This window comes from Sturnira hondurensis, unplaced genomic scaffold, assembly GCF_014824575.4.
Source record: "Sturnira hondurensis isolate 20B ecotype Veracruz unplaced genomic scaffold, ASM1482457v3 Scaffold0021143, whole genome shotgun sequence".
NCBI lineage: Eukaryota > Metazoa > Chordata > Mammalia > Chiroptera > Phyllostomidae > Sturnira > Sturnira hondurensis.
Window position 1 is genome coordinate 4,685,422 of NW_028093774.1, and position 27,194 is coordinate 4,712,615.

At 38.0% G+C, this 27,194-nt stretch overlaps 1 protein-coding gene across 4 annotated transcripts in view; it reads right to left on the reverse strand.

Annotated features, from left to right (window-relative positions):
- The window catches only part of PAPOLA (poly(A) polymerase alpha), a 62,315-nt gene that overhangs the window by 25,608 nt on the left and 9,513 nt on the right, over positions 1–27,194 (reverse strand). For all 4 annotated transcript variants that reach the window (XM_037031593.1, XM_037031595.1, XM_037031594.1 and 1 more), the window contains exons 2-12: positions 21,715–21,888; positions 21,041–21,107; positions 14,871–14,952; positions 12,467–12,576; positions 11,980–12,033; positions 9,258–9,369; positions 8,490–8,579; positions 8,261–8,399; positions 6,670–6,742; positions 5,249–5,369; positions 4,203–4,287 (exon numbers count right to left, since the gene is read on the reverse strand). In XM_037031593.1, coding sequence (XP_036887488.1) covers positions 4,203–4,287; positions 5,249–5,369; positions 6,670–6,742; positions 8,261–8,399; positions 8,490–8,579; positions 9,258–9,369; positions 11,980–12,033; positions 12,467–12,576; positions 14,871–14,952; positions 21,041–21,107; positions 21,715–21,888 — 1,107 coding nt within the window. The remainder of the gene's footprint in view (positions 1–4,202; positions 4,288–5,248; positions 5,370–6,669; positions 6,743–8,260; positions 8,400–8,489; positions 8,580–9,257; positions 9,370–11,979; positions 12,034–12,466; positions 12,577–14,870; positions 14,953–21,040; positions 21,108–21,714; positions 21,889–27,194) is intronic.

Below are 27,194 nucleotides of genomic sequence, written 5' to 3' on the forward strand. Positions count from 1 at the left end.
ACTTCCAAGTATTTTTAACTATTCAGCAACAGAGGTAACATGTGTACAGAAACGCACAGTCAGATATGTGAATATGCAGTCTGAACCCACACAGACCAGTGTCAATACTTCCTTCACCAGCTCAATTTCTTCAGCCTCACGTGGAGCAAACCACAGCTGACCCTTGAATAACACAAGTATGAACTGCACAAGTCCACTTGGGCAGGTTTTTTTTCAATAAACACTGTAAATGTATTTTCTGTGTGACTTTAATAACGTTTTTCTCTAGCTTCTTTTATTGTAAGGCTGGAGTATACAATACCTAACATAAAAGATGCGTTCACCCATTGTCAAGGTTGTCAGTGAGGCTTCCAGGCAACAGCCTGCTACCAGTAGTTCAAATTTGGGAGAGTCAAAGTTATGCAAAGATTCCAACCACCGGGAGGTTTGGTGCTCCTAACCTCTGTATTTTTCAAGGGTCAACTGTACACAGAGCAAGCACAGATGGACCAAACAAATCACATGGAAGCACTTTCTAAAGCTCATGCATTTTAGGTACACAGAAACCTGTTCTCAAGACCCTAAATGCTTTTAAATCAAACAAAATCCTAGTAAGATCAGTAACCTTATTCCAAGCTTTCTGGGAAATGGAAACTGGGCACAGATCATTAAAAAAAAAAAAAAAAAGGGGGAAAGGCAGGAGGAGGAAGAGCCCTCTGACAAAGTGCCTCTTACAACAGGAGACAACGGAGTACACAAAGCATAAAAACCTCAACAAAAGCAAAGTTGTCTGGGTTCACCTAGTTTAGGGACCGAACCTGCCTTCTCTAACTTGCTTTAGCTAATAAGCAGCATTAAAATGGTCATTCTTAATGACCACCCAAGTCTCCAACAAAAGCTTAAATGATGTACCATGTTCTCTATTTACTAAGGCAAATATACAACCCATATAAGCATGACTTTGTTGTCAATTCCAAGTTTCAGGTTTTGAAGCTTAAAAGCTCAACTTTGGTTCTTATTAAAATGGGGGGAGTGTATCTACTCTGAACACTGATTGCATACAAATGCTTTTGTTTCAACACAGCTTAAAGTGTTAAATAGTATTTATGCTGAGGTTCAATGTCATTTACTGAGCCACATTTAAGCACAGTTAAAGTGTTAGAAAAAATACAGTAACTAATTTTAATAGAAATAACCTGCTCTTAGGAACTATTTATAAAACAAAGACTCATCCATCTAAGAAACTGAAAAAAAAAATCCAGACTCAGTTTTTAAGTTTTAAAAATCGAAATTGGTAATTAGTTCCTCAAATCTGTATCAGAGCAGAGACTAAGTAGTACTTCTAATTTTGACTATTACGTTGCTGTTCCAAAACACATGACCCCCTATTTCACAGTGCCACCACCAGGCCCACGAGGCTCAGATGCCTTCAAGAGACATTTTCAAGTCTTCATGTAATACTGAGGAACTTGTCCCTAAATTGAAAGGTTATCAATGTCCAATAATAAACTTAAGTGTATCCCGTATGAAGTAAAATCTATTTAAAAACTCCTAAGAACACTTAATTTAGTTGCTATCATTACTTAATAACCATTTATCCCCCCAAAAGCATCCTGTAAGTAAGCAGATTTCCTGGCCATTTCATCACATTAATATTTTGCCTGGGCAGATCATACCTCATGTAAATGTTCAATGAAAATTTAATGATCTCTTAGGCAAAAAACCCCATGCAATTCCATCTTTAAGTAACTGAGGACCAAATTACAGTTCACTGTTTTTAGTTTTTAAATATTTTAAGGCTAACATATCCTATGCACGTACATTCCTTGAAATCACAAACTATTAACCTTATACCTCAGAGAACACTCTGTCTCTTCTAATACCTCTCCTCCCTTGTCTCCTAGTGAAACGAAATGCCTGGAGTAAGTATTCACATTTCCTGTCAATAATGATCGTCAATTTGAGTATCCCTCAAGGAAAAACACAAAAAATACTTGTGTAGGCCCATTTAAAATTTTAGAAAACAATGCCACCCCTTTTCACAAGGAACACTGATCTCTTCTGCAAGATGATTCATCTTAAAAAGCAAGACAAGATTTCCTCCACGGTTCCCTCCCTTCCAAGAATGGTAGGCAGGTAGGGGACACAACTTAAAATCCTAGACATAAAAGATATTTGCAGGATATACTTCAGATAAGATCTAACCAACATGGACTCAAGGAAAAACTAAGGAACTTCAATTCAGTCGTACAGCCAATCTTTGGAGTACTGCACTGTGTTAAGCAGAAAATTTCAGATACGTGACTCCCTGCAGGGGTGTCCAACCTTTTGGCGTCTCTGGGCCCACCTGGAAGAAGAGTTGTCTTGGGCTACACACGAAATACACAAATACTAATGAAAACTGATGAGCAAAAACAAATAAACAAAAAAGAAGAGGCTTAAATTTAAGTACATTTACGGTTTTGTGTTGGGTTGCATTCCCAGCCATCCTGGGCCACGGGTTGGACACAGCTGCTGAGTATAAAGTCTAATAAAAGTATTTACTAGAAATTTGAGGAAAATTTTTTGAAATACAATTTGCTATAGATCAAATTAGCCTATTGTTACCATGTTTTAAAATCTAGGCTCATAGCTGAAAACTTTTTTCTGATATAATTTCCTATTTGTTGCTACATCCTTACATCTAATTATGTTTAAAGTCATTTGTGAGAACGTAGAATGATTTGTTTCAAGAGAATTCAGTAAAGAGAGTAATGTATCTTTTCATCAGTCAACTGAGCTCACAGGTACTATCTGACATAGACTGCTAACACCCTAAAAGTTTTAAGAGATTAAGCAAGCTTTAAGAAAACCTTCTAAGTTCTAGCAATACAAATTTATTTAAATGAGTAACACTATCAACATTTGTTCAATTTCAACAATAATTTTTCTTAAAGTGAAGGAAGACATTTAAGTACTTTAAAATATTTCTAAAATATTTCATTCTACCCACCTCTCATCCTGTAAGGAAGTGAGATAGGAAAAAGAATCTGGTTTCATCTTTGATTCTCAGGAATTAAGAGATGCTGATGCTTTTCTACAAAACCAACTTATTATTCTCCATAGAAGTAATTGTGTACTCTATTATGTAGTTTTAAAGTATCAGAATATGTGTTCATTAGTTTGTTCAAAAGTACTTCCTCAACAATGGCTCAAATAAAAAACAAAGAAAAATTATCTGCCAAATGGAAAAGCACAACATATGAGGAGTGAGTGAGGAACAAGAGCATTCTGTGTTACACTATTTAAATGTTTACTGACAAAGCAGTGCTCCCAGAACACAACAATTAAGCTGGCTCCACCATTGCTTTTCATGCAAAAGATACAGAAACAAAACACAGAGACGTCATGATGGTCATCATTATTGTTTTAATTGGGGAAATAGCATAGAGCAATCTTGCTTCGATTATTACAAAAACACAATCCACAAGATCAAATGGTCAGGAAAGTTTCAAGCATTAAAGAAAAAAAAATTTAAGTGGGCCTTTGGCAAATTTTCAGCTCAGGGCAAATAAAAGTGCAAGTCCATTTTTTAAAAAAGATTTATTGTAACTTACAATTTTCATCAAAACCAACACAATCAGGCTTTTAACCTGTACTAAGGTGTTTAAACCATTATACTAAAACCGTTAGTAAAAACTATTACCCCCACTTAGATTCCAAAAAAAATTTTTGTAAAAGTATTTGCAGGGGCTTTATTAACATTAGGGGGAAGTGTAGGGCAACCCTATACACTGTAACTATTAAAAATATTGGACTATATACTGACATTTTAATAGCTCTGCCGATGTTATAGAAAACCTTAATGATAAATAATTTCCTGAAATTACTCAGCTTAATACAAAATATTAACTACAGATTTTAAACAGTTCACTCCTTTGCCAGGATATGCAGATTCTGAGATTGGGTGAGGAGTAACATGTGCCTACGAATTGATGTTGCTACAAATGTAACAGTAGATCAGTTTCAGAAGGCAGCAAAATTGTAGTAGGGGCCAATCTTTACCTTGACAGATAAAAAAATAAAGGGCATATCTAAAAACAGTACACCCTTTGTGACAAGAAAAGTTCTAAGAGGATGTTTAAAGGAAAATTCAAAACTCCATTAGTCTAGCAAGAAGAGATTTCACATATGCAACCATTACTTATGAGAGCAACATGTCCAACATGCCTTAAAATACATACTTGTACTTTTGAAAGAAGTTTGGAGCTTCAAAAAGTTTGGACCACTCTCCCTTACTCAGCAAAATTTCATCTGTGATAGCAAGACCTAAATTAAAAACATATTAGAATGTTTGCATGGTTCAGTCTCACAAGCTGGAGTTTTAAAGATCTTAAACATACCACATGCGTTCACTATAACCCTAAAATAATTTTAACGAAAAGCAATTTTAGTCTATGGCTTTAGAGCATGAAGATTCTTACATACATACACTTTTCCAAAAACCGAGAGAATTTTTTGAGAGACAGGTGCCTGGTAAATTAGCATCATTCTACGAGGCCATGCTCACAGAATGACTCTCCTCAAAAACTGAGGCCCCGTAGTTGCCCAAGAAATTCTTCCCCAAAGCTTTTTGCCTTTTTAGAAACATGCTCCCTGCTGATTCTAAGTGGATAGCAACGTCTTCCCACGAAGAGCCTGTTTAGACTAAAGAGATTTACACTTTGAGTCTGAAGCTGGTCGCTGTACAGTGGATTCCATGGCCCAAACAGAGAGCCGTCAAACCAAAAAACCCTGTTCCAGTAACTTCCCTCAAAAACTGTTTGGCAACAGCTCTTCCCTCAAATTAACAGTGCTACTGGGATTCAGAAACCTCTAGAGGTTTTTGCAAAATAGGTAGTTTGGACCCACTCTCGCCTAAAGCTCGTTCCAAAAATACAGCCTGCTAAAATACATCTCCTGTCACCCAGGGGAGACAAACTACAGTAGCATTCAAAGCTTCACATGGCAATCGCATGGCACTAACCCAGCCACTAAAGGCCCTGCTAAGAATATGACTTTAAATATTGGTTAATCTCACAAAATATAATAAAAAATAAATTCTCTAAAGGGAATTCAACTAAGTTTTTCAAGTCAATACACAAATCTATATCGTAATCAATGAATAAAAACACTAAAATCCACCTCAGTGAATGCTTTCTTCAATTTAAACTGCAGACCCGACTACTGGGCCCGCGACAGCTAGGTAAACCCTCTGTGCATAAAGGAGAGCAGAAGGATGACCACTTACCTTGTTTAAACTCCTCAACCATGACCATCCGTGTTGAAACGGACACATTGTACGTGGAGTTCTGCTGTGGGTATGCTGGTGTAATTATAGGCATAAGATGGTACCTATCACTGGGGTTTACCTACATACAACAACAGCCAATCAGTTTCTTCAAGTACATATGCAACAGATACTCGGACTTTTTACCCTTTAAAACTGAACCAACGATTAAATTTTATTTCATTCATAGCTGGAGTTGAGAAAGAAAACCATGTAAGGAGACACTGTCTTTAAGGGAGTTCTTTACAGAATCGGATTTGGTCTGGACGAACCGTCTGCCCCAACCACTCGGGCACCACTGCTGCAGCCACCTCACTAGAGACAGTGTGCCTGGCGGGCAAACGGGACTCTGCCTGGGCAGTGGGCGGGGTCAGATTTCCTTGTTCTCCACAAGAGAAACGGGGGTGCACACACTTTTGAGAATGTCATACTTCAATATTCTGTGCAAAACAAACTTTAAACAAGATGAGAACTTAAGTTCTAATATACCCTCAACTTATAAAGACTAAGCTTAATTTACATAGCTTAATTTACATGGTGAAACTACATTATCCATGTTGGGATCATTTTAAGAGATAATGAAATGATTTAATACTGTTCATCTTAATCCGTATACTAAGTGGCATCTTTCCATGAAGAAAATTGTAAACTCACATCCCTCCAAAAATGCCTTGGGATTTGGAAAACTTAAATACACAGCTTGATATAATTAACAGAACTTAAAACTGACAATACTTTTGATACTGTGATAGCAAAACAATGTAGAGGAATAGAATTTTATAAACCTATAAATCCTTATTCAAATCTAAGTATTTTACCCATCAGTGAAGTGCACGTTGTTAACATTTAAACTGATTAAGCAGGAAAGACCCTAACTTCCCAAGAAGCAGAATGGAAGCCCCTCTTTAGCCCAGCTGTGTTTCTGTAATCTGAAATACTCACACCGATTTTTAAAATTACATCATAACAAAGTGATATTTCTTAGAAAGTATCTGTCACAGGTAACCATTAAGCAACAGTTTTCCTATACAACTCAATTTTAACAGAATATTTAGATCAAATAAAAAAAAACAGGGATTTTTAGTATCCTTTTATTTTTTTTAAGCACAAATGCCCACACAACTTTGACTTACAAGGTAGTTCTATATAAATTGTCAGTGAACTTGATATTATAAACTATGTACAATTAAATGTAGTTTACAGGGTACATAATTATGCTTCTCACATCAGAGGACAACTATATTGGAGGTTATCTAAAAAGAGTATAATACGAACATGTCCACTCATATGTAGAAGGATGGAAAGTCTCCCTGAAGTTTATGCAGATGACTTTTACTTGTTATTGCAGTGTGAATTTGTAGGGGAAAAAATAATACACTAACCCTTGGGTCCCACACAGGCAAATTAAGATTGCATTCTTCAGGCTGTTTCAATAGCACTGGATTTGGCCATTCCCTGTTTGAAAAGATTGTAGTTCTTGATAAGATTTGGATATTACCATCTAAACGTACTTTGTTAAACATACAGCATTGTGAATGTGACCCTCCTTTATTCATTTGGCTCTCTTGGTAGACAATCTTTTATGCCTGTTGATGTTAGACTACCTGAAATACTTTCTCCTCTATGAAATTACGGTAGCTTTCTCAGACTGAAGTTGAACATCTTCTCTGCCTCTCAAAGGACTACCCTAAAACACTGACATGTTCACCTCAACCTTGAACAGGATAAATCCCTCTTGAAAGACAAACATCCTGTCTTTATACTAGCTCCACCCAAAGACAAACGAGAATGAAAAAGTAAACATTATAGGCAAAGTATAAATAACTACAAAAACTGACTAGGAAAGTTTCCCTCCATCTCAGGACACAAAGGCTGTAAGCATGTGCACTGACTGTGACGCAAACACGCTATTTTCAAGACGCGCCCTATGAATTAGCTACTTCAGTCCTTTACAGAGGACATTAGAAACTGGGAAACATATGCTATGCATAATGTCAAGATTACTTCTTAAAAGTAGAATCTGCTATGTACGTGTAGCATTTAAGAAAAACTCTTGACATGCTTTAGTTATTCTCATCAAACCTGGTTATGTATGATTAAATACTATCAACTTGGTAAATAACAGAATGTGTGTTAATTTTGCATAGGTCCACATTATCAACTGCATCCAAAAACTCTGAATTTTATAAAATAACTACACAAGACTTTTTTTAGAGAGGAGATCTAGGAGTTGGCTGGAATAGGGTGGGAAGACAAATCTCTAAAATCAATGTGATTAAAAGCAAGAACCCTAAGCTTTGGGGCCAAAACAACGACTATAAAATGACAATAATCTTTTATCTTACTTTTCTTAAAAGAAATAATGTTTGATAAACATGAACATGCTGACACAAGGGAACTTAAAAAATTTCTGCAAGGTTAATGACTAATATCAAAGGGATGGTCAATCGCTTTTTACCAAGCACTTAACGGTTATTCTTAAAAGCTTTTTATACATGTTTGTATCTTAATATTTTATCAAAGATGAATGGACAGCTAAAAGAAAAAAAATCACAGGAAGCTAAGGGCCTATAGATTTAGAAGAATTCAAAGAGTAAATGGTAGTATCCAAAGTAACTAATATTCTAGCCTACCAATTCATTGGATTTTACAGATTTTACAGCTAAAATTCAGAGTTTATTTAGAGGGTAAGTTTATTTGTAAACTTACAAATAAACTTACAAGGGAGTTGCTATTTGTACACAAAAGTACAAATAGCAACTCCCTTACTATCCTGGGAAAGCTAGGGAACGGAATGTAATTAAGTTTACCATTTTATATACAACACAATCTGCCCCCTCCCCCAGGACTACCTAAATGGCTACATCATGAACTAAAATTTGAATCTGAAATCAGCTACAGAAATGTCATAGAAATAAGACTAAACTTCAGTGTCTACAATCAATTTTATTTTAATATAATCTAAACACATACCATTTAGAAAATACCAAGAAAAATTTATGTACAAGAGTTGACGCTATTGCATTTGGATAAAGCTGGCAAGTTCTTGCTACTAGCATAGCCCAGGAAACACCACCGAGGAAACCTAATATATTGGAATAGATGTTGTGGCCTGTTGATAAGGGAAAAGCAAAAAGAGAAGTTAGTGTTGAACAAAAGTGTAAATATTTTTAATAAGCTAGCCAACAAATTCTGAACTCACGTTTGGCCCACAGTTTGATAGCTCTCAGAGTTAACCTGAAGTTGTCAATGTTTGGTACTAGATGTAAAATTTCATCGGTTACCCTGCAACCTGATTAACAGGAGTGAAAAAACAAAACATTAAATTATCAAAAATTTAATGATAATATTTCTTTTAATTTTCTGAGATTAACCTCAAATTCTAAAATAATACCTTATTTGGCACAATCTGTAATACTAATTTAGTAAAGAGACAATGTGAAACTTTGGTCTCCTGTCACAAACCTTATCCTCAACCAGAAAATCTGCACTGTAATCTGCCTGCTTTCAAACTTCCAATCTGTAACTAAAACTTCCTCCTAGGCCAAACATAGCAAAGATGGCTTGACCCACTTAAATTTCCAAGAATTGTTCTTTAAGAGCATGGTAACAAGTAAGGCTAATAGAGTGTTCAAAGGCAATCCTTTCAAACACAACAGTTGGAAACATTACAAAGGGCAGCACACCCAAAGTAATTAGGGTTACACAGTGAGACCCACAACATGGCCAACAGAGTGCCAGTATCTGACATCTTTCAATTATTTCAGGATTTTTTTTAAAAAGTGCAAGATGAGTAAAATAAATTACCAAATAGCCTCCAGAGTCTAACTATTAAGTAAAGCACATTTAATTTGAATCACTATAGATAAATAATATGGCTATAAAAGGCTTCGTTACAAAACGGGAGTTGAAAACTGTTTCACATTTGACAAAACTGCTAATATGCAAAAGGAAGTAGGTTTTGACATACCGTTAAGACTTCTTATGCATCGTATATCTAAATTTTTAAGCAGACTGTCATCTCGTAAGTCCAAATCTTCTGGAATAGTCTGCAGTGCTAATCTTGCAAATAAAATATCAATCTAAAATAAAAACAAAACTTAACATTCTGTATCTGTTGAACTATTTTTAGAGCATTTCTTTAAAAAAGAGAACAGTATTCCTGCCCCGGCTAGCGTGGCTCAGTGGATTGAGTGACAGCCTAGGAACCAAAGGGTCGCCAGTTCAAATTTCAGGTGGGACACAAGCCTGGACTGCGAGCCAGGTCTCCAGTAGGGGGCGCAGGAGAGGCAACCACACATTGGTGTTTCTCTCCCTCTCTCCTTCCTACCTCTGGCTCTAAAAATAAATTATATAGTAGAAAAAAGAAAACAGCACTCCTTAAAGACAGATCTTCTCCTCAATTATAAACATGGCAATGCTTCCAAAAGTCCAAACACTATTAATTCATAGCATAACTATTTTAATCAGATGTTAAAACATAATAATATGAAACAGAATCTACTTGTCATTTTAATCATAATTACTAAGTTTGATTTACTAAGTTTATTAAATGCATCTAACTGAATTTACTTAATTTGCTAAATTCATATACTGGGTAACTTCCCTTAGTTCTCCCTATGTACTGTAAAATGATTATATACTATAAGTTGTACAATTATAATGTCATATCCTTGTATTTAGCCCAAATATACCTTTTAGTAAAAAAATAAGCTCCTTACTTAAGAAGTTACAAATCTACTCTATCACAGTACACTTCTCCAACTTAGTTTTAACTAAGAAAACAAAAACGAACACTAGCTGACTCTGAAGGTTTATAGGATGCAAGGATCTCCAAGAAAAGGTGAGCGTTCAAAGAAACGGCAAAAATTTGCTAATTACTCCTGAAGGTATGATTGCATACTTCTAAACTTGAAATGCTACTAAACAAGCCTTTTAGAAAACCACTTTAAAAACAAATATTTTAAGAGCTTGTTGTGAAAAATTATTCATGTGTACCTACAGTAGGAGAAAAAACTGTACACAAACAGTACTTGTGGTACAGCAGGAGTTCCCCAGTTAAACGGGTTCCAGAGCCCTAATTTAGACAGAAATAAAGATTATATGCTCACAAAAATATTAACTCATAAAGCAACTCAGTGATGACACTGACTTTAAAAACAAGAATAAAGTTTCACAACTGAGCTGGCTTCCCCACAAAACCCCCCTCTGCTGGTGATGTTCCTTCCGAGGAGCGGGCCGTCCCATCACTCCAGCACCGACAGTAAATCAAAACTGCTTCGACTCGGTAACTCTCCACTTCACATGCCACTGTGTGTCCATTTAGAAAGGGTGGCCATCTGGCTTTTCACGGATGACTGAGCTGGGCAGCACTTACAGAAAACACCTCTAGCCCTCACTGGTGTGGCTTAGTTGGCTGGGTGTTGTCCCACGAAGTGAAAGGTCATCAGTTTAATTCCCAGCGAGAGCACATGCCCAGGTGGTGGGTTTGGTCCCCAGTGAGACACATGTGAGAGTCAACCAATCAATGTTTCTTTCTCATGTCAATGTTTCTCTTCCTCTCTTTCTCCCTCCCTTCCCCTCTCTCTAAAAATAAATAAATCTTAAAATTAAAAAAACCTTTCTTTTGCAAAACCACAAAGCATTTATTCTCAACTCTAAAATGGTATAATCTTCACTATCACCATCAGCATCGTTATGTGTGGGGAAAGTACTAAATACAGCTGCTTCACCGGCAGCTTTGTCCCAATTACTTTCACGACACATGTTGACAGAGGCAAAAAGAAACGCACAGCATCTCAAGAACTGGGACTTCATTCATCCTCCCCTATCAGAAAATAGTTTAGCATGCATAATATCACACAATTTTCTCTCAACTTCTTTATGTTTTATTTAAACGAAGTCAAGGCAAAATCCTCTTTACAAAAATATATAGTACTGTCTTAATGAGACTTAAAAGTATACAAAATTTACATATGGAAAAACTGCCAAGTAAACGTTTATAGCAGCATTTCATTGTCAGTTTCATTATTTGTCTATATTTATTTTTTAAGGTTATTTATTTATTTCTAGAGAGGGAAAGGGAGGGAGGGAGAACAGGAGAGAAACATCAGTGTGCGGTCTTGTGTCGCACACCCCCTGCTGGGGCCTGGCCCGCAACCTAGGCATGTGCCTCAGACCGAGAAACCAAACTGGCGACCCTCTGGTCCACAGGCCCCCACTCAATCCACTGAGCCACACCAGCCAGGGCATTTGTCTATACTTGAGCCCCTAATTTCACTATACTCTTTTTTAAAAGATTAAAAAAATGGTATTCTACACAGAACAGGCAGTCACTTCCATTAAAAACTTAATTCTAGCCCTGGCTGGTGTAGCTCAATGGATTGAGCGTGGGCCTGTGAACCAGACGATTGCGGTTCGATTCCCAGTCAGGGCACATGCTTGGATTGCAGGCCAGTTTCCAGCAGGGGTCAGTTCCCTGCAGGGGATGCACCAGAAGCAACCATACATTGATGTTTCCTTCCTCTCTCCTTCCCTTCCCCTCTAAAGATAAATAAATAAAATATTTTAAAAAACGTAATTCTTATTAATATCACACCAATTCATCAATTATATTACTTCAAAAGAAGTCTTTAACCTACACAGGCTAAAATTCCACACAGCAAAAACTGTCTATCTGAACTTCACCTTACCTCTATCCCATCAAAACACAGTTTGATAACTGGCACAAATGCCTCTTCAACAGCCTGTAAGAAAATCAAACAAGTTCAATGTCTCTGAAACTACATTAGACCTATACTAATTTTAGTGCTTTTAAACGACTGTAATACTTGAAATTGTTTAAATATAAGGTAGTCTAATGCCTCAGCAACTAGCTTTAACACACCAGGCTCTTAAGTTAGACAAACCAAAGTTCAAATCTTTGATTTCTGCAACTCAGATATGTGATCGTGGCCAAAATGCATAACACTTATTTTGTTTGCCTTGTTTTCTACTTTGTACACAAAATTAGATTTATGATTTCAGACTTATTGTAAAGAATTAAAATGTAAACATACAGGGTAAGCAATTAAAAAGGTATGGCAAACTTGGTTCAAAAAATGATGGCTATACCATAAAATTCACTCAATTGACTAAACTAATTTTTATAAATCTTCCCCTTTCACCCCATTTACGCACTCTTAAATCTTTTACTTCTTCCTGTAATTTCAACTTATCATAGAATGAGGTGAAAAAGTCACTTCGATCAACGTGTCTTGGTGCAACACACAAAGCGTCAATATCGGCACCTAAAAAAAGATTAAGCCCATCAAGCATTAATTACTATTTCAAGAAAGTTAATTTGCATCTTATTGTAAAGTATCTGACGTTGAGACTCTGTTAACATCTCACTGGCGAGCCTCTAAAAACTCAACCCTCCCCTTAACAAAACACTTACTGGTCAGTACAGGAATAACATGACTCTAATTAATGGGACTGCCTTCCCCAGAGCTTCCTCCAGTTGCAGTGGCCTGAATGAACTGGGAGGCAAAGAAAGGTGACCCAGATAGGACCTTTATGGTGGCCAGAGAGAACCGGTGGAGAACAGACCCAGTATGTTGATGTCATTAGCCACACGCTTGTTCATCAGTAAAACAAAGAAAGTTTTCTTCTGTACTATGTGACTGGTGCTTTTAGGCTGGCAGCTAGCCCCTAAACAGGCCCTACAGGGGTCAACGGCAGGAAGACCCACTGACAAGAATCCAGTAAGGCAGACCATGGTAAGGTGTCTGCTGTTAATGTAGTGCTTGATAGGAGGCCAGCACTGAGTCTGTAGGGAGAACCCAAGAGAGATAATTACGATCAGTAATGAAGTGTAACTGGGACCATAAATGGGGATAAATGAAATAAATGTGGCATCAAGTCAACAGAGTCCTCTTCCTCAAAGCCAATAGCCAAGTCACTATCAAGAAGGCTGTTATTTGCATATTCATGATGCAGAAGAACACACGGAACACTACTGGCACCAAGCAGTGGGAGATGGGGACAGGGAAGGATACCAGATCGAAGAGAAAACATAGGAGGTCTGCCCAGAAGGTACCCAGCCACGTAATATGAAATATAGAGCCATTTACTGAAGAAGTTAACAAGACACAGGAAACACTGTACACAGGACAATGACTCCTCAGTCTCCTCCCAAGTAGGCACCTTGGGACCTCACACAGTTCTCTCAATCGCTATCAGCTGCCCTACTGTATTTTCCTGAATCTCATCAACCATGGTCTGAAATCTCTTCCCCTTCAAAAGTGATTTTAATTTGGGGAAAAGCCAGAAGTCACAGGATGACAAATCTAGGCTGTAGGGCCTAGATTCACCTGGGTGAGTCACCTGGGTGATTTGACGTTTGTCAAAAAACTCAGCACAAGACATGATGATGCATGAGCGGGTGCGCTGTCACGATGAAGCTGCCAATCACCAGCTGCCCATAGTTTGTGGCCTTCTGAATCATCCAAATAGCTTCCACAGAGAAATGTTCAAGCCTAATGCAAAATCTGATGCAGATTCATTGCTCTACTCAGCCATCTTGAATGTGACAGCCACACAGTGCACATGCTCACCCGACGGTGTCAACCGCCCCCGCCCCCACTGACTAGTACAGTGAAGGTGCCACTGTTCACAGATGCACATTCCAGTCCACTCTCCTTGGCTGCCAGGTTTCATGGATGTCGTGCAAGTCATTTTCATTATAACAACACTAGCTGGGCTTTTTCCAGACAGACCTCGTATACATTGACAGGTAACTCTCAACACAGAGGCCAGCAGTTAATGGTTGAAAGTACAGCTTCAGGATGCCCCACCCAAGAAGAACCCAGAACTGCCCAGACGACTGGTTGAAACTGTTCGAGCCCCACCACCTCTGTTGAGCCTCGGCCCCTATGGTCTACCTGAGACTGAGAGTGCTGCAGAATAAGTACCGTAATGAACGCCGAAGAAAGTACCACCTCTGTGCTCAGTACAAAGAAAAGACCCAACAAATGCTCCCTGCCGTGGTAACATTTTTGTTGGGCACTTTTCTGCACAGAGGAAAAACTACAAGTGTCAGTAAGAAAATAGTGAAAGTCGATCAATGACTGCAGATAAACATTTTTTATTTTACTTTACTGTATTTTGCAACTATAATACAAGTATGGGGAAAAGAAAATGCACAGGTACTTTCTAAAAGCTTTCGCCTGTTTTTGCTCGGATGCCCAGGCTAACAGTCTCCAGGGGGAAGCAGCGGCAGGGAGGGCTGCGCTGCTCCAAAGAACCCCTCATGGGAAAGGGCTCTCCTGACAACCCACAGCTGCGGGGCACCAGCCCCTGGTGGCTGCTCAACCCCGAGAGTCATGGCTACTTCTACTGAGGGACCGAATTTTAAGTTTTACTTCCTACCGCATAAACAGCACCAGTACAGAAGGCATCAACTGATTTCTCCCTCCTTACCAAATTCAGGTCCCTTGACCTGCTCTCTCTGGAGCACATTTAGGCTGTATGATGGGTACGTCATTAGAATTTTTAAGAAATACAAAGTATTCCTTTTCAAAATAATTAAAATGATATTTACCTTTTGTATGTACTCCTAATCGGTAAGATCCAAATGTAAAAATTTTTCCTCCGACATTTTCAATTACAGATTGTGGAAGGTTCTGTTAAAACAACAAGAAAATGGTTGTTTTCCCAGTGGAGCACAAAGAAAATTATTTCAAGTAACAGTGTACATTTTAAAAACAACCCAAATAAAATTTCAGTGCAAATTTATACAGAGAGTAAACAAGCTCCAGAAAATACTGGCCTTCACAGTGATATCAATCTAATTTGAAATTCAAGCAATTTTCAACCTCTAATGAGTGTTCTTTGGTAAAGACCCTCACTTTTTTAGAGTCTTCCCACAGTTCTGGAAGCTGCTTTAAAGAAGACTGTAGTAGAGATCACGTGATTACACAGAAGCAATGATTCAGATTTTTTTCATGACAAAGAAGCTGCATAAATTATGAATGTTACAATTTGACAAAACATTCTAATTCCTTAAAAGATTATATTACATTCAACGACTGTGCCAAACAGCCAATGGTGCCAACCTCACAGCAGCCATTTCCAGCCAGCGCACCACAAGAATTCTCGCAACACGCAACATCTGGCTACTTGGTGATGAGCAGTGACCTCTCTTCCCTCACAGTCAGAATGAAAAGTAACAACAGCCAATCAAACAACAGCTGTCCAGTATGAATGCTCTGTCTTGAACCATAAATATATAGGTCATATACTAACAGAATTGCATCTTATTGACCACAGCGCATAATAAAGTTGAGTCTGATTGGTTAATTCTTGGTACCAGAAATCCTCATATACAAGTACAGGCACCTGATTTTTTTAAAAGTCACTTTAGAGCAAAAAAGGTAGGTAATCACTATTATTATTTTTTTGTAAATCAATCAAAATTACACCTATTTCTTATCAGATCAGCAAAAAATATTTTTTGTTGTGCCACTGAATTTCAGTAATTAGTTTATGTATACCATGAGGTAAAAAAAAAGGTTGAGTATCGCTGCATTAGAGTATAATTTTCCCATATCAAAAGTCACTGTACTTTGAGGCCAGTAATGCTACATAATGGTTTATTTTTAGATTTCCAAAAGACTTTGGTAGAACGATTCTGAGCAGGACTATACTCACTGATGGCTTTTTAGAGAAGAAACACCAGAAACTGGGAGAAGGGAAAAGCATTTAATACACCTTCCTGACCCTGGCACTGAAGTTCCATGGTGAGTACATACTGTCCCTGTTGATAAGGGTGATGTGTGCCCAAACAAAAAATAATTTTACTATGCGCTAAGTCAGTCATTTCTTTTTACCATCCAGTCACTCAGTACAGCAAGTCACTGAGTACCAGAGCAGACTACTTTTCCCTTTGCCCTGGAAAATACAGCATCAATGGTTCAATGTCAAAAACCCTAGAAAAAATTGTAAAGATTCTGGGACTTCCCGTGTTTTAAAAACATATTTAATCATCGCTTATAGAAAAGACAATCTATAGGTATAATATTACATTTGTTAGAAGTAGCCAAGGTCAGAAACCACAGAAGACCCCAAATAGTCAGAGAAATATTAAGAAAGAAGAACAAAGTCTGAGGTATCATGCTACCTGTTACCAAATTTTACTCGAAGGCTCTAGCACTCAAAACACGGTACTGCCACCAAACAGAGACAAAGACCAACGGAACCCAACAGGGAGCCTGGAAATAAACCCAGGCTACATGGCCAACTCATCTACGACAAAGAAGGCGGGAATTGGGGATGGGGTGGAAAGAATCTCTGTGATACAAGGAGCTGAGAAAACTGGACAGGTGCATGCAACAACAGAAAGAAGCTGGGTCGCCTTCTATACCATCCACTAGAAGTTATAAACTCGAAACGGACTGAAGACTTTCATGTAAGACCTGAAAGCACAAAACTCCTAGAAGAAAACAGGCAGTAATCTCTTTGACATTCCTTTTACCAAGTTTTTGGGATATGTCTTCTCAGGAAAGGAAAACAGAAATAATAACAAATGGGACCACAACAAACTAAACTGTTTTTGAACAGCAAAGAAAACCATCAACTAAACAAAAAGACAACCTACTGACCTGGAGAAGATATTCACCAATGATACTTCTGATAAAGGGTTAATGTCCAAAATATACTAGAAACTCATACAATTTAACACCAAAAAAACCCCAAACAATCTGATTACGAAATGAACATATGATATGAATAGACACTTCTCCAAAAAGGACATAAAGAAAGCCAACAGATAGATGAAAAGTTGCTCAACATCACCAACCATCAGGGAAATGCAAATTAAAACCACACTGAGGTATCACCTCACACACCTGTCATCAAACAAATCAACAAACAAGTGCTGGCGAGGCTGTGGCGAAAAGGAGCCCTCCCGCACTCTTGGTGGGAATGCAGACGGGCGCAGCCAATACAAAAAACAGTACGGAGGCTCCTCGAAAAATTAAAAACAGAACTACCACGTGACTCAGCAACCCTACTCCCGAGTATTTATCCAAAGAAATCCAAAAAAGGACTTCGAAATACACACGCCCCCCTGTGTTCATTGCAGCACTATTTACGACAGCCAAGATGTGGAAGCAACAAGAGTCCACTAATATACAAACGGATAAAGATGTGGTGATACATACAACAGACCATTACTCAGCTGTTAAAAAAAACACACCTCTTTCCATTTGCAACAACATGGATGGACCCAGAGGATATTATGCTAAGTGAAATTAACAAAACAAATAAACAAAACAGAAACAAACTCATAAATAGAGAGAACAGCCTAATGGTCTCCAGATGGGATGGGTGTTGAGGGAACAAAGAAATGGTGGAAGGGATTACAAAGCACAAACTGCCCGTTATAAAAAACAGTTACGGGGCTTTAAGGTACAGCAGAGGAAATACAGACAACAAAAGTGATTCAGGGGGAATCACTTCATAACTTAAATAAATGTCTATTATGCTGTACACCTGAAACTAAAATACTGAGCGTCAACTGTAAGGTAAAAAATAATTAAAACACAAAAACTTTAAATAAAAAAATAAGAAGAATTACTGGGTAAGGAAATTACTAGGCACTCAAGTACCTGAAACAAAACCATCAGTTGAGACAATACTCGTTTCACATTAAATAAATTTAAATAAATTTAAGTTCTAACCCTATCTAGTTGACCACAATTTTAAACTTAAACTAAACATCTAAGAAAAAGCCATTAAAACAGACCAAAGTTTTCTACACAAGGTTAAAGAAACACTAAGTTCCATAAATGAGTAAAAACATACTTAAACTTGGATATCTTTATTTAGCTCAACTCAAAAAAACTTCCTTTCCAAAATCTCATTTTTACCAAACTACACTAATGAGGAAGAGGTAATTTAGGGAACCCCAATTTAGAATATTCCACTGCTAAAGTTTTAATCAACTACTTGAAATACAAACACACTATTTTAACGGGAAAAAATTATAAATTTGACTAAAACCAAAAGACTAACTTTTCCTCTACACTGATAGCCTCTCTCAGGTGTTCTTCTGCCTTGACTCTCCCCATCAATTTTTCAGCTGTATTACAGAGTAAATATGCATCTGGTACTACCCTGGAAAAGTGGTAGTGGAAACCACCACTACTTGGGGATTGTTTTTTTTTTTAACAAGTCAAATGAATTCCACACATGATTCTGAGAAGACATTTCTTTACCAGTAACCTAGTCATGGCTTCATCAGTTGTGTGTGTGATTTTTCATAATTAAGTATTAGAAGCTCAAAATGTTATTACAAAAAACGAAATATTCAGTTTCAGTCTAATACCTGAAAACCAAAAAAATGCTCATTGTTGCAGGATTCCTTTTTAAAAGGTAACCAGCACTTCTGGCCAAGATGGAGGCACAGGTAGAAACACACTGTTGCCGCCTCGCACAACCAAAATAAGGACAAACATGGGGGGGGGGGACTGGCAGAAAATTGAACTGTAGGGAAGTCCGACAACCAAGGAGTTAAAATAGAAACATTCATCCAGACCAGGAGGGGCGGAGTCGGGCAGAGAAGGGACATGGCAAAGAAAAAGCGGTGGCTGGCGGACCGCACACAGAGCAGCAGCGGGCAGCCCCAGTGCGGTGGCAGACTGCGGAGGGGAATGGCCCGCAGATAAACCAGGGGAAATTGGGGAGACAGCCCACACAACCCACGGCCCCAGCAGGGAAATAAAGCCTCAAACCACCACCTAAAAACACCTGTGGGGGTTTAGGTGCTGGGAGAGACTCCCAGCCTCACAGGAGAGTTCGCTGGAGAAACCCACAGGGTCCTAGAACGCACCCAAGCCCACCTACCCACCCGGAGAATAGCACCTGAAGGGCACAGTTTGCTTGGGGGAAGCGGCAGAGGGGACTGAGATCCAGCTGGGAGCGGAGCAAGTGGCACTGTTCCCTCTTGGACCCCTCCCCCACATACAGCATCACAACCCAGCCACTGGGTTGCCCCTGCCCTGGTGAACACCTAAGGCTCTGCCCCTCACCATGTAACAGGTGTGTCAAGACAAAAAAAAAAGAACAGATCAAAGCTCCAGAAAAAATACAACTAAGCGATGAGAGATAGCCAACGTATCAGAGGCACAGTTCAAAGCACTGGTGATCAGGATGCTCACAAAATTGGTTGAATTTGGTCGCAAATTACATGAAAAAATGAAGGCTACGCTAAGTGAAATAAAGGAAAATGCACAGGGAACCAATAGTGATTGAAAGGAAATGGGACTCAAATCAATGGAGTAGACCAGAAGGAAGAAAGAAACAACCAAACAGAAAAGAATGAAGAAACAAGAATTCAAAAAAATGAGGAGAGGCTTAGGAACCTCCAGGACATCTTTAAACATTACAACATCCAAATTATAGGGGTACCAGAAGGAGAAGAGGAAGAGCAACAAGTGGAAAAGATATCTGAACAAATAATAAAAAAAGAACTTCCCCAATCTGGCAAAGGAAATAGGCTTCCAGGAAGTCCAAGAAGCTCAGAGTCCCAAAGAAGTTGGACCCAAGGAGGAACATACCCAGGCACATCATAATTACACTAGCTAAGATTAAAATGAAGGAGAGAATCCTAGAAGCAGCAAAAGATAAGGAGACAGTTATCTACAAAGGACTTCCCATCAGACTGTCAGCTGATTTATCAAAAGAGACCTTACAGGCAAGGAGCTGGAAAGAAGTATTCCAAGTCATGAAATCCAAAGACCTACATCCATGACTGCTAAGTGCTTCTCAGATAAGATCAAATTCAAGGAGTTCATCACCCCCAAGCCCTTATTATATGAAATGTTAAAGGGACTTATCTAAGAAAAAGAAGATAAAAATAGGAACAGTGAAAGGACAGCAAACTCACAGTTACTAACAACCACACCTAAAACAAAAGCAAACCAAGAGGACAGCTAGATCAGGAGTGGAACCACAGAAAGGGAGATCACATGGAGGGTTAGCAACAGGGGAGTGGGAGGAGGAGAAGGGGGGAGAAGGTACAGAGAATAAGTAGCATAGACGGTAGCTAAAAAATAGACAGGGGGAGGGCAAGAATAGTAGGGGAAATATAGAAGCTAAAAAACGTGTAAGTATGACACATAGACATGAACTAAAGGGGAAGAGTGTGTGCAGGGGGAGTGGGCGTGAAGGGGGAAAATGGGACAACTATAATAGCATAATCAATAAAATATATATTTAAAAAGGTAACCAGATTTTCAAATATTTCATAGACATTTTCAAAGTACCTTTCCTGGAGAATATCTACTTTTTTGGTAAAGTGTATAAATAACTACTGAGTTTCAGCTTTGAAATGCTGCAACCAAAAGTACTTACATTAAAAACAAAAAATCATTGAGTTCACTTCAGATTGTCCTGTTTTCAACAATAACTAGAAACAAAATATCCGAGGTAAAGGCAAAAGCAAGTTTACAGTTGTTCATATGGAAATTACAATAATTAATAAAAATAATACCAAGAATAAATAAACTTTCACATACTTGTAAGTACAGGAAACACTGTTTATTCTTGTATTATTTAATTACTGTACTTTCCTTATGAACTGTAAAACTTTTTGCCCCACCCTGTAAATTGTTATTAAGACTTTAAATCCACTCAAACAAGAACAGGTTACATAAGACAACTGCTATATTCAGTTGGCAAATTATTTTATATATAATTAAGTCACCTTACCTTGCTTTCACTGATTTCTCGTATCCACTCTTTTACCAAGTTATTTAATTTTCCCAAAATTAAAATCCTGTTGATAGAGGAAATATCAATCATTAAGTTTTTTGTTATTCCAAATCATTACTTACTAAAATGCATAAATTGCCCTGGCTGGTTGTGGCTCAGTGCATTGAGCACCAGCCTGCCAACCAAAGGGTCACCAGTTCAATGATTCCCAGTCAAGGCACATGCCTGGGTTGCAGGCTAGGTCCCCATTAGGGAGCGTGCGAGAGGCAACCACACATTGGTATTTCCGTCTCTTTTTCCCTCCCTTCCCATCTTTCAATAAATGAATGAATGAATGAATGAAGTTTTCCACAGGTGGCTTCCTAAATTTTAAAGAGCTTGTAAGGTATCAGAATGAGAGTATAGAGCAGTTAGCTACATGTAGGCACTGTTACTATATGTAGGCACTGGGTGAGGCAGTCCCCTTTCTCCTGACAATTCTGTACTATAACAACCAAAAACATCAAAAACCAAAATTAAAAGAATGAAACCCCAGGTAGAAAGTTTTTTCTAAGTATCACTCTTGTCTGAAACAGACATATTTGGGAGAATAATCCTGACTTTCTGAGTCAAGAATGCCACAAAATGAGTTTGTTATGTGGATAAGGAATCACACATTTCCATGTATTTACCTGCGCTGCAGTTCCTCTTCCTCCTCAAAAACCCCGAAGGGCTTCAGAGTCTCGACTAGTCTCTGTGTGAGCAGGCAGTCAGTCTCCTTGGGGGCCGCTAAGCTGATAGGAGAGGTAATGCCATAGTGCTTCTGCGGCGGCTGGGTTGGTTGTGATCCCTGCGCTGTAACTGGACTACAAATGGAATTGGATAAAATTACTGCCCAAAAACGCCTGCAATTTTGAAACAAATCAGCATGACTAGAAAAACTGCTTTAGTAAATGTATTTCTAAACAGAGTTGGTTGACATTCTGTCTTACAATAAAAGCAACCAAAAGCAAGTGACCGAATGAAAACATTTTTTCTCCTTCCACTCCAAGGAGTTTAACTTTGTCACTACCTAAGTATCTATATAACCACAAGAATCCAGATCAAATATACTGCTGGGGGAAAATGGCATCTAGAACAGAAGTAAACTGAGGAGTTTTACTTGTAAAAAAGGAGCCAAAATCTGCTACACTGTTATTTCCAAAGTAATGATGAACATACTGCAAAAACACTCCTACCAATACAAGAAACTCCCCAAATGGAACCTAACAACTGACTCGCAATGAATAAAACTCAGAGATGAACAGGGCACATGACATAAGCGTAACCAGTGTGTGGGGGACTATACTCACACTAAGCTTGTTACAGATTTTGAGTGGATTAACACGGAAACAATGATGCCAGTCTAAAAGTTTTTCCATTTTAAAAGAAATTCTGATTTTTTGTAACTAATAGGATTTTAACATAGCTTGAAATGTTTTAATCCACCCTGTTGAAATGCTTCATAATTCAATGCACAAGGACTCCCAAAGATTAGTCGCATGACCATTATTTGAAAACTATGAAGTCCAGTAACAGACAAAGCCAGAAGGGGGCTCCGGGCAGGGGCTAAGGGGTGTGCCTAACACCCAGGTCAGTTCTTTCTCCCAAATTCTGTTCTTTAACAAATATTTGTTTTACACACATATACACACCCCTATTTTACACATACCCCTATTTTTCTTTTAAGTTCTAAATACATTTTTTCTTTTTAAAATAAAGTGCAACAATCCATTTACTCAAGCAATTAACATGCTAAATCCAAGATCTTAGGCAGGTAAGTCCCATTATGCATTCATTACTTACCCGCTGGGCTCTGGTCTATACTATGACCATTGGGCTGTTTTGTATTTTGATTTCTGATAATCAATACAGACCTAAGAATGCCAGGAGGCCCATGCTGCTTATTACTGATTAGCCAGTGGGCTGCCTACCATCTAATCAATGTTTCCTGATCTAGTTAGAAATTGTTTCAATTTTAAAAGATTTTACAGTAACATTTACTAAGTAAATATCAGATTACCTCTTGCAACAATCAATTCATGTCAGAACACTTCCCCTACTCCTTCCATCTAAACTGCACGGCTACACAAGGCTATGATGCTAACTCACAGAGCTGGGAATCCACATGAGCACTAAGCACTACCTGAAGACTAGCAGCTTACACTGATATTCAACTTCCAAAATTTATGTAGCATCTCCTAAGTTTAAAATATATGTTAACTTCAAGTTACATGTAAGTGCATTCACAATGTCTTGGTTAATACATATTCTCACCAATCAACAAATAATTATCAGATTCCTTAAAAATGACATAAAAAATGTGGCCCTCAAAACTAGTCATTTCATAATCCTTGACTGGATATTCTTAAATAAATTTCAGATAAATTAGGTATTAAATGTAAAAAAATACCCTTACCACATAGCCTAGAGTTAATTGCATTCTTTGTATTGTTCACTGCTTCCTAAGTTTCTTCAAGTAAGCTATAGCCCTTCACTACTATCCCAGAATCATGGATTACACTTTTATAAATAATTCTAGCTTGAGTGGGGCCAGAAATGAAAACAAGGGTAAAAGTTCATTCTAGACAGAATTGGTGCAAGCAAAGAGTGCTTTCAAGGCAAGTGTAAACTGAATTCACATTTTCTAAATTTCAAATACTAAATCTCTACACTACATATAGTTTTCTTTTTTGTTGTTGTTTTGAGCAAGCAATATGTTTCTCTGCAGTCTTTTCCTTTCTGAAAGGTTTAAATTCATTACCAGTTGAGTTAGATCTCTGTGGGGTTAAGATTCTTCACTTACAATTTCCTGTTTTTTTCTTTCTCTAATATTCTGGTTTTTCGGTGATACAAAAAACAATGATTGGAAAGCCTGTCTATTTAAACTACATTACCATAATATTAGGGGTCCAGACTTAGATTTCTAAATTCACACCAAGTCTGTTCACTCTAATTTGAAAAACAAATGTTGATGTCTACATTAGTTTCCACATTAACACTCTGATGGGGAAGCAAATTACAGGTGAACTGTACATTTTTATTTACTTTATTCAAAATGCAGTCACACCATTGAGAATGAACACACATTCATCTGTCCCATCCAGTTCAAGGAAGGACATACATGGCACTTACTTACTTACCCACACATACAGAACATACATGGATTAAAGAACACACGAAATAAAAATACATCACTACCAAACAAAAGAAACACAGATACCTGTGCCTCTAACATAAATGACTTAATAATAAGTGGCATAGCACAAAATTCCAGGCTGCCAGATGCCCTGAATTTCCAAAATGTCCCAAGAAGAAACATTAGCCATGAGATGAAAATAAATCAGTTGCTAACAAAACACAAACACACACTCCAATCCTGGGTAATTTGGAAGATTCTCCTGTGCACTCTCCCTCTGGACCACACACCAGACAGCGATCAATCCCAAGAATGCAAAACTCTTCCTCACATTCTTGAACACATTAGGCACCTGCTTGTGTCTATCACTTTCTAGGGACCTTTTTACCAGTATTTAGTTTTCTTCAGACGTTACTCTATGTTAAAAATAAATCTACAATTATGTAAAACAACGTGGAAAAACAAATGGTGTACAGCTCCAGTATGTGTGACTCAAATCTGGTTTTCGATATCAAGAACACTTGTTCTTGCCCTGGCTGGTGTGGCTCAGTGGACTGAGTGCCAGCCTGCAAAACAAATGTCACTGGTTCAATTCCCAGTCAGGGCACACGCCTGGGTTGCAGGCCAGGTCCCCAGTCAGGGTGGAGTGAGAGGCAACCACACACTGCTGTTTCTCTCCCTCTTTCTCCTTCCTCCTTCCCTTCTCCCCTCTACAAATAAATAAAATATTTAAGAAAAAAGAACACCTGCCCCTCTGAGCAACTGATTTATCTGCATAAACAGGACTTGCATTTATCTTTAAGATACTGTGCAAACTCTTAGAGCAAAACTGGTGTGAATCCAGCAAGTTCTCTACTCCACAAAAACCCAAATACCACTGTATTTCTGTTAGAACTATTTTAGTGCCCTAATTTCCTCTTCTGCTTTATATGGCTATCCTTAATTTTTCCTTCCCACCCACCTTTAACGCAAACATCTTGCTAGTTTTTAACGTGTGACTAAAGCATTCTGGTTTGCAAACCGTACTACTTTCTGGATCAGAGTAGGACATATATACCTACACACAGAGTACATAAAATTTTGCTTCCCCTCAAAATCACAAATGATTGCCAAAGACTCCCATTTGCAGGGTTGGGGGTGAGTGTGAAGGGAAGGGTAAGAGGGCACACTGTTAAACAGGGTCCAGCACAAATAACACTCCTTTTTTATTATAAAACCTTTGATTACAAAATCCTAAGCATGTAATTCTGTAACATAACAATATCACACTCAAGCACACCATGTGACATTTTGGGTGAAATGTTCAAATTAAAACTATAAATTGACTCTGGCTGGTATGGCTCAGTGGGCTGAATGCTGGCCTGTGAACCCAAATGTTGGTTTGGTTCCCAGTCAGGGCACATGCCTGGGTTGCAGGGCCAGTTGGTTAGCTGGCGGAGCGCGAGAGGCAACCAAGTGATGTTTCTCTCCCTCTTTCTCCCTCCTTTCCCCTCTCTCTAAAGATAAATAGTGCCTTTAAATAAATAAATAGACAGACAGATAGATAGATAGACAGAACTATAACTTATTACACCCATATTACTGCCCTACCAACCACACTCAAGCAGGCATTACTTCTGTCGGACATTGTATTTTCAGAATCCTTCTCTTAGAATCTGGGGTATTTTCTTGACTACATTTAAACTACTGTCATCATGGCAAGGCTCACCAAGTTCAGAAAGGACACATGCCCATTTCCTTTTCTAATTTAACAACATTCGACGTAACAGTTCTATTCCAACTACTGCCGCCATGACACCACTTCACCCTTCCACTCCCCTGCCACGCAGCCCACCACCCGTGCTGCTGCCAAGCACACCTTCCTAAAACAGTTTCCTTAAAACGCTCCACAACTTCTGGTGATGGCATTCAGAACTCCTACTCTCAATTCTGCAGAAATGTGATAAAGTAGAAAGGCCCATTTTCTCTTCCACTCTGTTACTAGTGAAAATTATTCTCGGTAAGTGGTATCTATGGATTTACCAGCAAATTTATTACATCTCTTCTATAAGATGGATAGTGAACTAGGAATTTAAAAACTATGACACATTGGTGACATAAGGAGTTTTCCAAACATAGCAAGTTTTTAAACTAATACTCAAACAGAGCTCTGTCCTTTTCCGACGATAGGCTAAGACTTGACTCTTATTAGGATATTTGGGCACTTACAAAGAAGAACAGCAACATTTTTGTAAAAGTAGCACAACAGGCTCCTTATTACAGCTATGTATTTGTTTCGAAAGTTTAGGTGTCCAAGTTAACCAGTACGTACACTATGAAATATCAAGAGACTCTTGGTACAGCAACTATAAAGCTGACATGAATAGTGCAGGTTCCTGTAATTTGTGAACTGTAGTTAGTGGCCATACATCCAAAAAAAAAAGTATCATCAATTTTTGGATGTATTATTACTAATAACTATTCCAAGTCAGTGAAGAAAGTATGAAATACTCAAATGGCTTTGGTTGTATACAGTAAAATCTAAATTAGAGATGACATGATACATTATAAAACATTTAAAAATCATGAGACATTCTGAAATGTTAAAGGAAATGAACACTATTTTCAGAACCACATTTATGCAAGAGACAAATCCCAAAAGCCATACACAAAACATACTTGCCCATATAAAAATACTCCAACTTTTATATGGCAAAAATACATCATGGACACAGGTAAAGCAGATGGTAAGTAAGGAAAATACATTCAACCTCTGCCCAAATGGTAACATTCTATTCTAAATACACAAAGTTCTTAAATCCTGTGCACACACACAGTTTCACTGGAAATCAGGGAAGCAAATTAAGACAACCATTTTCCGTAAGACTGGAGAAAAACAAAGTTGATGGACAGCTGATAAAAATTAAAAACTTATTATAAGCTGATAAAAATTAAAAACTTATTATAAACCACTAATGTTGGCAATAGTGTAAGAAAATGAGCACACCGATCCAT